Source organism: Mirounga leonina, unplaced genomic scaffold (genome assembly GCF_011800145.1).
Source record: "Mirounga leonina isolate KUSES-001 unplaced genomic scaffold, KU_Mleo_1.0 Mir_115, whole genome shotgun sequence".
NCBI lineage: Eukaryota > Metazoa > Chordata > Mammalia > Carnivora > Phocidae > Mirounga > Mirounga leonina.
The window spans coordinates 57,537,917-57,550,543 of NW_023270268.1; the positions used below are offsets into that span (position 1 = coordinate 57,537,917).

A 12,627-nucleotide genomic window follows, 5' to 3' on the forward strand; every position below is an offset into this window, starting at 1 on the left:
ATGATATTAAAGAATTAAGATAGGAGAAAGAGAGGACCTAAGTAATGTTGGGTAAGAAAGAAGGACATGCCCTAGTCTGCTCTGGAATATACACTCCAGGTAAAAACGAAAATTGACACTGGAAAGATTAAAGCCTTTTAAAAAATGTTGCATGGCACCTGAGTGGCTTAGTCGGTTAAGCATCCAACTCTTTTTTTTTTTTTTTTAAGATTTTATTTATTTATTTAATGACAGAGAGAAAGTGAGAGAGAGAGAGAGAGAGCACAAGTAGAGGGAGGGGCAGATGGAGAGGGAGAAACAGTCTCTCTGCTGAGCAGGGAGCCCTATGTGGGGCTCAATCCCAGGACCCCGGGATCAGAACCTGAGCCAAAGGCAGATTCATAACTGACTGAGCCACCCAGGCACCCCAACTCTTGATTTCAGTTCAAGTCATGACCTTAGGTTCAAGAGATGGAGCCTCACACCAGGCTTTGCGCTGAGCCTGGAACCTGCTTAAGATTCTCTCCCTCTCCCTTTGCCCCTCTCCCCACTTGCATGGCTCTCTCTCTCACTCAAAAAAAAAAAAAAAAAAAAAAAAGTTGTTGCGCTTACTGGTTAAAAAATAATAGGGAAGGTGATTAGTATTTTATATTTTAATTTGTACTAGGAAACAAACAGGCTGCCACATAACTCCAGGGAGCAATACTTTCAATGTTTTTTGTTGATAACAACAGGAATGATGATATTAAGAACTATGCCATATCTATGCAGATGCCAACTTTTTTAGATTTAGGTAGTAAGAAAGCTTGAATGATGACTGTTATCACTGGTATATGTAATAATGTTAGAGTAGGCAAAACCTTGAAAGTAAAATGGTTCAAAAATTAGTAAGCTGTAAATGATCCTATTGTTACTACTTCCAAAGTCAAGTAAGAAGAAAGAAGTAAAAATCATATCTGTTGCTTACTGACTTCACTGACATTATTTCAGTTTTAACAATACAGGACTTAATTCTAAACCATATATCCCTAAATTCAATTATACTACCTCATAATTAAACTTAAGTTGAAGCTTCTGTTCCAAAGATTTTTATTTAGAAATACTTCCTCAGTTTTTTCTGCTTCCATTTCATCTTCTCCAAAACTCCAGCCACCTTCCCATCATGGAGTCTTTCATTTACCCCCTCCACCTGAATTCTCTCCCATATCCTTATATTGGTTTTGGTTGCTGTGCCTCACTCAAGCCTCCATGCTTAAGTCATTTCATCCAAGATGACCTCCCTAAGTACTCCTCCTAAAACTGAGTCCCCATAAATCTCTATCACTTTAACTTACACCATTTTCCCTCATACTCATTTATTTATACCTGACTATACATATATATACATATATATATATACACATATATACATATACACATACACACACATAATTGCTTATTATTTCTATCTTGCCTATATTATATGAATCATGGGGCAGGGACTTTGTAAATATTAAATAGTAGACTCTTCATAAATACTTGTTGAATAAATCCTTGTGTAGGCTTTTATTGATTCATTCCACTCTTCCAATATTATAGCTTCCTAAATTGCATTACTGACAGCAAGTTTTCCTGTTAAAATATTCCTATTCCGTCAAGCTATGTTACTGCCCAACTTTCAAATTCTTCCAAAATGTGGTCCCATACTGCCTTCTATCCTTATATAGATCTTCATTTTTATTTTCATTTTCTAAAATAAATCCTTCCCTCTATTCTAACTAAAATTTCCCAGGAGGGACACAAAGATTTCATAGCACCTGATGAGCTCCACCACTCAGTTACTACTGCTAGAACCCATCCTTCAAATACCAGCTCTGTCTGCAATTCTTCCATGAGGTGCATTTTGATAATTCATCTTTCCTCTGCACTTTACTATAAGTATCACAAAATTTAGCACTTAGTTAGATATTTCCTCTAATTATTCATACGTTTCCATAATTTTTAATATTGTCACCTCTCTTTCTCAAAATTTCTTTCAGACAATTTAGTAACATGGAGAGTTGTGCCACCACACAAGAATTAGCTCTCATAATTCCCTTTTCCTTTTTTTCCCTCAATTTCTCAACTCATTGTCTTAACATTTGCCTTTTAAATCTGCTCATTTTCATACACTGATACTAGTATTTCAAATGACTTTTCACTTCTAATTATTTAGTTTGAAGCTGATTTTTTTATTGTTCTATCTCAGTTGGAAGAAGTTCGGGAAGCAGCTCCCCCCTCCCCCCGGGTATTCCAAAATTATATAGAACAGCAGTAAGTATGTCAGCTAACCAAGTTCTAAACCCCAAAGTATAAAGTAACCCAAATCAGAAAATTCTCAAAGCAATGAGCTCAGATGTCCTCAATAAATGTAAAGGTTCATTCAAAGTATGCATTGAAAATCAGCCTGGTAGGGTGAATTCTTTTTTTTTTTTTTTAATTTGCAATGATTTTTGTTTATTATTATGTTCAATTAGCCAACATATAATACATCATTAGTTTTTGATGTAGTGTTCAATGATTCATTAGTTGCGTATAAGACCCAGTGCTCATCACAACATGTGCCCTCCCTAATACCCATCACCCGGTTACCCTATCCTCCCACCCCTCTCCCTTCTATAACCCTCAGTTTGTTTCCCAGAGTCCAGAGTCACTCATGGTTTGTCTCCCTGTCTGATATCTTCCCATTCAGTTTTCGCAGAAGGTGAATTCTATTTAAAAACTTCTAAGGTTAGTAGGGCAAAAGGAATGAGAGTAGATGCAGTAACTACATACCCTAGTAAATGCAATGTTGTGATTTCTTGAGTATGGATAAAATGCTCCAAGTTGCATCCAGCGGGCACAGAGCTCATATTCTGAATTGTTGAAGAAACCACAGATACCTGCTCCAGTCTAAAATATATTGTGATGTTTAATTTTAATCATTTGTTTCTTAATCTTTATAGTTATGCAGATAAAAGGAATAGAGCTACTTACGTATGAGATTCCAAAGAGACTAAATTCCATCATACCTTAAAAAAAATCAGGAAAAAACTTAGAAAGCTACTATTTCATATATTTTGATATTTGATTTTTTCTATTTATGAAGATGTCCTATTTCTAATAACCTAATCCAATGAAACATTTTTCAGATTATTAATATACCTTTCTATCATTTCCTCTTACAGCATTCAAGTTTTTATGTTATAGGTTAATGACATTTACAAAATGTCACTTTCAAGATGGTATATTTAGAGCACAAAACAGTTATAAATACATTATAGTATGAGAAAAAAGTGGTAGTATTTTCCTTGGTTTATTATTTTTTTTAATAAAAGGCTATCTATGTAATTATTTAACCATAGGTCTCATCATTTGGAAAAAAATTATCCTTGTGAAATAAAATCATCTGAGATCACTTCAATAATATAGGACTCATGTGATATTAGAAAGTAATATTTCTAAACACTGATTGTTTTCCTTGAATCCTAATATAAACAATAAAGATTTTTTTTAAAGATTTTATTTATTTATTTGACAGAGAGAGACACAGCGAGAGAGGGAACACAAGCAGGGGGAGTGGGAGAGGGAGAAGCAGGCTCCCCGCTGAGCAAGGAGCCTGACGTGGGGCTCGATCCCAGGACCCTGGGATCATGACCTGAGCCGAAGGCAGACGCTCAACTGACTGAGCCACCCAGGCGCCCCAATAAAGAATTTTTAAAACTAGATCTGAAACAGAAAAGTATCCATTTCCCCTTTAAAATAATAATGTCTTATTTACTATTTACCCAACTATTGTCAAAAAACTCTTTAAAAATTTGGCTTGAAATGTTTCATTCCTTAGTATCTATGCGTATTCTTATTCCCTAGAATCTAGAATTTCTACCCATTTCTATTGTTAGCTCTAGATGTTATCTTTCCCAGTCCCTGCCCTTTCCCAGGGAACTGAGATCAAAAGGATGAAATTATTTTCTCAAAATAAACTAGTTAGATATCATTAGTTTCTATAAAGCATCCCAGATTCTACTTTCTAGCTCACTGTCTTTTCATCATGTTATTTGTCATAAAATATGATGCAAAAAAGCATGTTTCTGAAAAGGACTTATAAAGTATATGAACTAGTACCAGCAAAAGTGAATACCTAAGAGGAAACTTCACCAGAGTAATGATACAGATGGTGACTCACATACCAATGATCGATTTTTCCAAACTGTCCCATTGTGCATTGTTGTCTCCAAACCAATGTCCTCCCCATTGTCCACCACTAGGATATGTGGAACGAGAAATAACAATTCCTCTTTTGCCAGTTGTCTTCTGCAATGCACTAAGATAGATGGAAAGTTTTTACATGAGGTATTTTCAGATATTTCTACATACGAGCACCTCATTAAAAAGGTGTGTTGTGTGTGTGTGTGTGTGTGTGTTTATGGTGTTTTTGTGTTCTCTTACTACAACTAGCTCTTTATAAATGAGTCTTCTCTCATTATACTATAAAATTCTCACAAACATAAAGGACATGTATGTTTCTTCCCTTCCAACATTTACCAGATTGACTGCCTAAGTGGCCTTTGTTTATTTGTTCAATGAATACAAGTTAAGTCAACTACTGAAGTTATCAAATCAACTAACTAATCATATCTTGAGGTTTTTGAATGAACTCATTTTATTCTTACTTAACTGTGTTCTCTTGAATAAAGTTCTAGGCTCTAACTATTGACTGCTCTAATCCTTCTCAATTATAATTTGTCAACACTTAATCTCCATATTACTCTACAGAGAATCTTTGCTGCAATACTCTCTATTTTAGAGAGTAGATTAAAGGGAACAAGTTTTTTGGGTGTTAAAAATAAAACTAGTTGTTCTATTTCAAGCACAGAATCTATCCAAGGCTAGACATCAAGAGAATGAATTTTACAAATTACATCATTTTTTTTCTTTTGTCCCCTCCTCAGTCTTCAATGACTTATTATTCATTTTAAAACATATTCTAGTGCTAAAAATAATATAATAATGCATTATTTTATATTATCTGCATCTCTCTCTCTGTTATATCATAAGAGCATCTAAAGTAGAAAAATATCCCACTATTAATTGCAAGTAAAGTGTTTATATTATTTAAAATAAATTGCATATGAATAAGGACTACAGAACTATTCAGGAAAAAATACTTCAAATAATTAAGCAGACTTTAAAATCATTTTGGACCACAGTGTTTGTACTGATTTCTTTTTATATAGGTTTCTTCAGTAAGACCTTGAGATTCCTGAAGTTAATGTCTTAATCTTCTTTGTATTTTTTGCACCTAATACAGTGTTTGGCATATACTAGTAGCTCAATAGATTTTTGAATTAATGAATATTTCAAATCAAAATTACAGGAAACTGGAAGTATTTTCAATGGACATAAGATGACAAATTGAACCATCTGTTAATAATAAAGACCATATTGTACTTGCTAACTTAAAATTTTCTACTTGCATGTATACCCATCTTTAAAAAGAAAACATAAGAAAACTATTTTCATTGCTTCATTTTCTAGAATAAATATAAAGTGTATAGTCTATTTAGGAACATTAACGTATTTAACATACCTCACATATATTTGCTGACATTTAACAAGAAATGAATGATTATTTATATAGAGAATAAAAAAAACTGATGATCAATCTAAAAATATATGTGAAAATGTACATTCTAAGTTGAGTTAATTTGCAAACAAAATTGATTTTATTTAACTAATACAAAAAGTATTTATAAAGATAGAGCTGTTCCAAATTCTTAATGTGTTCACATTCGAGAAATATATATTCTTTTTAAAAAAATTTTATTTATTTGACAGTGTGAGAGAGAGAAAGAGAGAGTATGAGACGAGCAGGGGAAGTGGCAGGGCAGAGAGCTGAGCAGAGAGCCTGACAGGGGGCTCTATCCCAGGACCCTGGGATCATGACCTGAGCCAAAGGCAGACGCTTAACCGACTGAGACACCCAGGCGCCCCCAAGAAATATATATTCTTAAAGAATTTCTTTTTTTTTCTGCTGTATGCAAACATTTTTTGCTGAGGCTTTAAATCAATAACTGAACATATGCCTTGTTAGATTTCTGATTGAGAAGAATTCTGTTAAATATTTTCACAATAATTTTCTCTTAAGGATTTCTTGCGTTAGAAGAATCTCCTCTGTAACCGTTCACAGAGTATTTAGAGAATGAAACTTTTGAGAAATCACTTGCTGCCACTAAAAATGTAATTTAAAAATCCCATCACTATAAATATTTTCCAAACATTTTCAACATGTTCCAACTTTACAAATGGTTTAGTCATAATGAATATAGCTTAATTTTAAGAAACACTTTTCACCAGTAGGACAGCTTTGCACTCAGTTACCAGTTGATTTTGGAAAATCTAATTTATAGAAAGGATTGCAATGCTGTTATGGAAGTATTTTTATTGTGTGTTTATAGTTGCCTACATTAGCATTTTTTGAAAAGAATTTTAAAACTTCTAAAAATACCTTAAATTATTGGGAAAAAGTCTATAGGAATATCTAAGAAATAGATATTTTTTATTCCATTCTAAATTATGATTACAAAAATCTGGGGCATTTACTTAAAAATTACATATTTAACACCAAAGGGAGAATTTCCAAAGGGAGTCAAAGATTTTGATTTTTCTACATTCTCTCTAATGAAAAATATGTAATAATCTTTAAAGTCACTCAGGAATTGTTGAAGTTGAAAATATGGAATATATAGTTATATAATCCTTGAATACTTGTCTGAAATTTGAATGCACAATTTGAGGTAGTTTTAAGTGTATTTATTCCTTTTGAAGCATAGGCTTTGTTTTAGTTCAACATTGAATTTTAAATAAGAGAAAGAAATCCACTGAAGACTGAAAGTTTTTGTATGGGATTTACATATGAAACTTCATTGCCACTGGTATCCAAGGTCCTTCCTCTAAAACTGCAGTTTCTCAAGCTGATTATTTATCTCCTGTTTCTGAGTCCACTCATTGTATTCTTTCCTTGGTTTTTCTTGTTTGTGACATATTTAATGAAAAGAACAGTAGCAAGAACTAGTTGCATGTCAAATCTGCACCAGTTTGGAAAGAAATAAGCTGTGTCAAAAAAAAAAAAAGGAACAATAAAATACTACAGTCTGGATAGCTTGAAGAAAAAAAATTTGTTTTTAATCCTTTCACTTTTCTCCAATGATAAATAAAAAGTACTTAGTATCCATCTTTTGCTTAAATGTAAATGTAATTTATTTATGTGTCCTTTTACATTTGTCAAGGTTTTTAAAAATATAGACTATATTTAATCTCTAAAATTTCTGAAGGAAAATTCAACATTTTTTCTAATATAACTGAAAAAATTAAATATCAAGAAAATATCTAAAACATTAAAATTCTAGGGTTATGTGTAAATTGAGCTATTTAACTCAACATTTAAAATTTATTAATTTGTTTAATTTAAATAACAAATGTGGTTGAAACTTTTACTGAAAATTTTATGAATAGGAGCAAAATTAACACTATTAAAGAAATGTATTATGACTTTAAATTTAAAAATATTCTTTGAAAGATTGATCTCTTCCTCATAATGTTTGTTATTTAAGAGTAAAATGTATTTTAAATATCCCTAAATTTCCCTAAATATCTTTGTATGTCAACTATTTAGAAATTTACCTACATTTCCTTAAATTTACTAAGCATCCCACAGTGTGCTAGGATTCGTGAAATGTGTTCCAGAAGTTCAATTTACTATCTCAGAGAAGAATTTTTTTTTCAATTTCCCTTAAACTACATAGTTTCATCTCAAAATGCACAAGTTTTGCCAACAAGATTATCAATCAATTTTCAGTATTTTTGTTCTTCTTAATATCTATATTTTTATGATAAAATGAGGTTAGCTGAGGATAAAAAGTGAGGATAATTGTGCTCCAAATTGTATTCCAGTGGGGTAAATTTAAAGAAACATTTGTCCCAATAAAAAAAATATTGTTGAAGATCAATTTGTTTACTCTTAAAAATGGTATTTCCTAGTCTTTCTACATGATTTTAGTGTCCCTACATTGGACTTTGGGGAACAAATCTGTGATCATTCATTCATGTGATAATATCTTAAATACTTCACCTCTTCTAGGTTGAAAAATTTTGGTTCTAAGATAAGCATGTTTCACTAACTGAGGAAATATTACCCATACCCTTTACTCCAAAATGCTTTTCATTCTTTTTACCAACTTCAGTCATATATTAGAGCTGTGGTTTTCAACCCTACATGCTCACTGGAGTCACTTGGGAAATTTTTTAAAATTCAGGTCTTAGGTATAGTACAGACCAATTAAATTCAATTTTTTTTTTTTTTTTAATCTCCAGGTGATTATACTGTGTAGTTAAGAGCCAGTGACCTAGGGGCACCTGGGTGGCTCAGTTGGTTAAGCGTCTGCCTTCGGCTCAGGTCATGATCCCAGGGTCCTGGGATCGAGCCCCGCATCGGGCTCCCTGCTCAGCGGGAAGGCTGCTTCTCCCTCTCCCACTCCCGCTGCTTGTGTTCCCTCTCTTGCTTGTGTTCCTCTCCCTGTCAAATAAGTAAATAAAGTCTTAAAAAACAACAACAAAAAAGAACCAGTGACCTAAAGCTGCATTGTGTGATATGGTGAACACTAGCCACATGGGACTATTTAATTTAAATTTAAATTTATTACAATTAAATAAAATTTAAAATTCTGTTTCTGGGGATGCCTGGGTGACTCGGTTAAGTGTCCAACTCTTGACTTCAGTTCAGGTCATAATCTCAGGGTCATGAGATCAAGCCCCATGTCAGGCTTCATACTCAGCAGAATGTCTGCTTGAGATTCTCTCTCTTGCACTCTCTCTTTCTCTCTCAATTATATAAATACATAAAATCTTAAAAAATAAAATAAAATAAAACTCCATTTCTGAGTCACACTAGCCATATTGTTCAATAGCCTTATATGGATAGTAGATACCATATTGGACAGCCTAAGTATTATAAAACATTTCTATCATTACAGAAAGTCTTATTGGACAGTGCTAATAAAGACTTGATATTCAAAGAATAGTTTGTGTTCCATCATCACTGGCCTCACATAAAAGTTTTTTTATTGTGGACATTAAATCAAGTTCACTTACACATATTGTAACTTGGTTATAATAGATTTAAATAACAGATTTAACCAAACTTTAATGCCTTAATTAATTACATCAATTATATATTATTTACTCATTTATTCATCCACGACTATTTATTGAACACCTATTATTTATTAATCACTGTGCTTTTATGAGCTATTGGGGAACAAAATAACATTGTTCAGAATTGCTTTTGGAATGGGATGAAAAATTAAAACAATGATAAATAATACACATGAAGAGAGAGGAAGAGAAAGAGAGAAAGAGAAACACAATAATTCTAAGTGCCATAAAGGACCAAGTAAGTTACAACATTGGGAAGGAAAGTGCTACCAGATAAGGTCAGCAGGGAAGAAATCTTGAAGTAGGTAAAACATTAAATCTGATATCTAAAAGATAATAAAGAGTCAAAAAGAATAATTATGAACATTGCTTACTCGTAACTAGGTTTCATTTGTGACCATCCATATAGATTGTGAACATTGTAATGCAAAACGGATGATCCATCACTAAGAATCTGCTCCGTTTCCATACACATAGTTCTGAAATGTAATCCATTAGTTCTTTTTGTGAGTTCTGGGAAGAGGCAATGGAAAAATATTAATATATTATAAAGTACCCTGTATCCAAATGTATAAATCATAACTATAAATTCTTTTGGCAAAATCATTAATCATTGTTTTAAAATAATATTGATTTTTTAACCATTTGTACACTTTGTCTCTGCTTATTACAAATGAAAAAAAAATCTGCAATTGTAACCGACTGTAGTTACAAGTGTGACTGAAAACTATATGGAAATTTTACTGTACTCAGCAACGAAAATGTTACCAATTAACATGAATTAATAAAAACCTGAAATAAAAAGGGTACTCCTAAATGTCTACTATATTTTGAGCACTCAGATGTGACATACTGATTAAATAGACTTTTATTAAAAATCCACTTGGTAACATAAAGCCCTGGGGGTAAGAACTGGGCAAATGCTATAACAACACTTATTTTTTTTATCCACTTTTTCTCAGCTAAAGATGCATTTTTTTCAGAGCTTTGCCATCACTTCAGATGTCAACAGTTTATGAACATAAGAGTAGGAGGATGAATGCTGAGTGACTAGATCCCTTTTTCTTGAGTCAGGAATGACCAAAGAAGTGCTATCCGTATTCTTTCATTTTTTTCCTAATGAAGAAAAATTTAAAAAGAAAACTTCATAAAAGTTTTTTTTTTTTAATCTTAAGAATTATTGAGAATTTTCAAATCTGGGGAGATTCTCAAGAAAGTCAAAAGTAACAATTTTAAGCATGTTTAGTTAGGAATGTGTTCATATAAATACAACATATTTCTTGATTTTTCTTCTCAAAATAATGTTAAATAGTATTGCTAATGGGTGGAGTTATGGTTCAATGTGTAGATGGGTAGTGGGAATTAGGAATGTGAAACCTATTCCCTACATCATAAGGTCTATAAACCTTATTAATAAATACCAATAACATCAAAGGTGTAGCAACAATATTGTACCTGGGAAATAAGGCGGATAATTTAACTCTGTATTTCTGCATTTATTACCAACTGTTCCATGCACAAAACTTGATGGTTCATTCATGTCCTTAAAAAAAGAGAGAAAAGTGAACAAAAAGAATTTAGAAGATATATTCTCAAAGGAACTAATTCAGAGAGCCAATAAATTAAAGCAGCATATTTGAGCACATTCACTATTCTAAAGAGCAAAAATATAAGGCATCTCAATACTAAAGATTTAATTTATCTGTGTTTCTTTTTTACATTTCATGACTCCTTTTGAAAAACATAAAGTGTCCTGTATTTCTCTATAGATAAAATATAAATAAAAAAGTGAATTTTCTATGTTTTCTAGACATAAATTTAAATTATAATGGTGTATATTCTCCCATGTCTTTCTCTCCATTCCTGCCCCAGAGCCTTCAATCAATTGCTTTTTTACAAAAGCAATTGTATGTGGTTTTTAAAACCACAAAATATAGTTTATACATACAGAAAACTTTTTATTTCTTTATTTTTTTACTTTTATTTTTAAGTGTAGAATTTAGTGATTCATAACTTACATACAACACCCAGTGCTCATCACAAGTGCCCTCCTTAATACCCATCATCCATTTAAACCATCCCTCTGCCCACCTCCCCTAGAGCAACCCTCAGTTTGTTCTCTATAGTTAAAGAGTGTTATGGTTAGCCTCTCTCTTTTTTCCCATATGTTCAACTGTTACAGTTCTTAAATTTCACATATGAGTGAAATCATATGGTATTTGTCTTTCTCTGACTGCCTTATTTCGCTTAGCATAATAGTCTCTAGTTGCACCCATGTTGTTGCCAATGACAAGATTTTGTTCTTGTTTGTGGCTGAGTAAATACACACACACACACACACACACCACTTCTTTATCCATTCATCAGTCAATGCACATTTGGGCTCTTCCATAATTTGGCTATTGTTGATAATGTTGCTAGAAACATTGGGGTGCATGTATCCCTTTGAATCAGTATTTTTGCATCCTTCAGGTAAATACTTAGTAGTGCAATTGCTGAGTTGTAGGGTAGGTCTATTTTAAACTTTTTGAGGACTCTCATACTGTTTTTCAGAGTGGCCGCACCAGTTTGCATTCCCACCATCAGTGTAAGACAGTTCCCCTTTTTCTGCATCCTCACCAACACCTGTTGTTTCCTGTGTTGTTAATTTTAGACATTCTGACAGGTGTGAGGTGATAACTTATTGTAGTTTTGATTTGTATTTCCCTAATGATGAGTAATGTTGAGCATCTTTTCATGTGTCTGTTAGCCATTTGTCTGTCTCCTTCAGAAAAATGTCTGTTTGTGTCTTCTGTCCATTTCTCAACTGGGTTATTTGTTTTTTGGATGTTTAGTTTGATAAGCTCTTTATAGATTTTGGATACTAGCCCTTTATCTGATAAGACATTTGCAAATATCTTCTCCCATTCCATAGGCTGATTTTTAGTTTTGTTGATTGTTTCCTTTGCTGTTTAGATGCTTTTTATCTTGATGAAATCCCAATAGTTCATTTTTGCTCTTGCTTCCCTTGCTTCCGGAGACATATCTAGTAAAAAGTTGCTACAGCCGGAGTCAAAGAGGTTACTACCTGTGTTTTCCTCTAGGATTTTGATGGTTTCCTGTCTCACATTTAGGTCTTTCATCCATTTTGAATTTATTTTTGTATATGGTGTAAGGAAGTGGTCCAGTTTCACTCTTCTACATTTTGTTATCCAGTTTTCACAGTATCATTTGTTGAAGACAGTGTCTTTTTTCCATTGGATATTCTTTCCTGCTTTGTCGAAGATTAGTCGGCCATAGAGTTGTGGGTGCATTTCTGGGTTTTCTTCCGTTTTACGGATCTATGTGTCTGTTTTTGTGCCAGTACCATACTGTCTTGATGACTACAGCTTTGTAATAGAGCTTGAAGTCTGGAATAGTGATGCCACCAGTTTTGGCTTTCTTTTTCAACATTCTTCT

The 12,627-nt window shown here is 32.7% G+C and overlaps 1 protein-coding gene across 1 annotated transcript in view; it reads right to left on the minus strand.

The window, feature by feature from the left end:
- The window catches only part of SI (sucrase-isomaltase), a 95,205-nt gene that overhangs the window by 13,886 nt on the left and 68,692 nt on the right, over positions 1-12,627 (minus strand). The window contains exons 35-39 of the mRNA XM_034988686.1: positions 10,645-10,732; positions 9,564-9,702; positions 4,167-4,300; positions 2,974-3,008; positions 2,773-2,889 (exon numbers count right to left, since the gene is read on the minus strand). Of these exons, the coding sequence (XP_034844577.1) occupies positions 2,773-2,889; positions 2,974-3,008; positions 4,167-4,300; positions 9,564-9,702; positions 10,645-10,732 (513 nt within the window). The remainder of the gene's footprint in view (positions 1-2,772; positions 2,890-2,973; positions 3,009-4,166; positions 4,301-9,563; positions 9,703-10,644; positions 10,733-12,627) is intronic.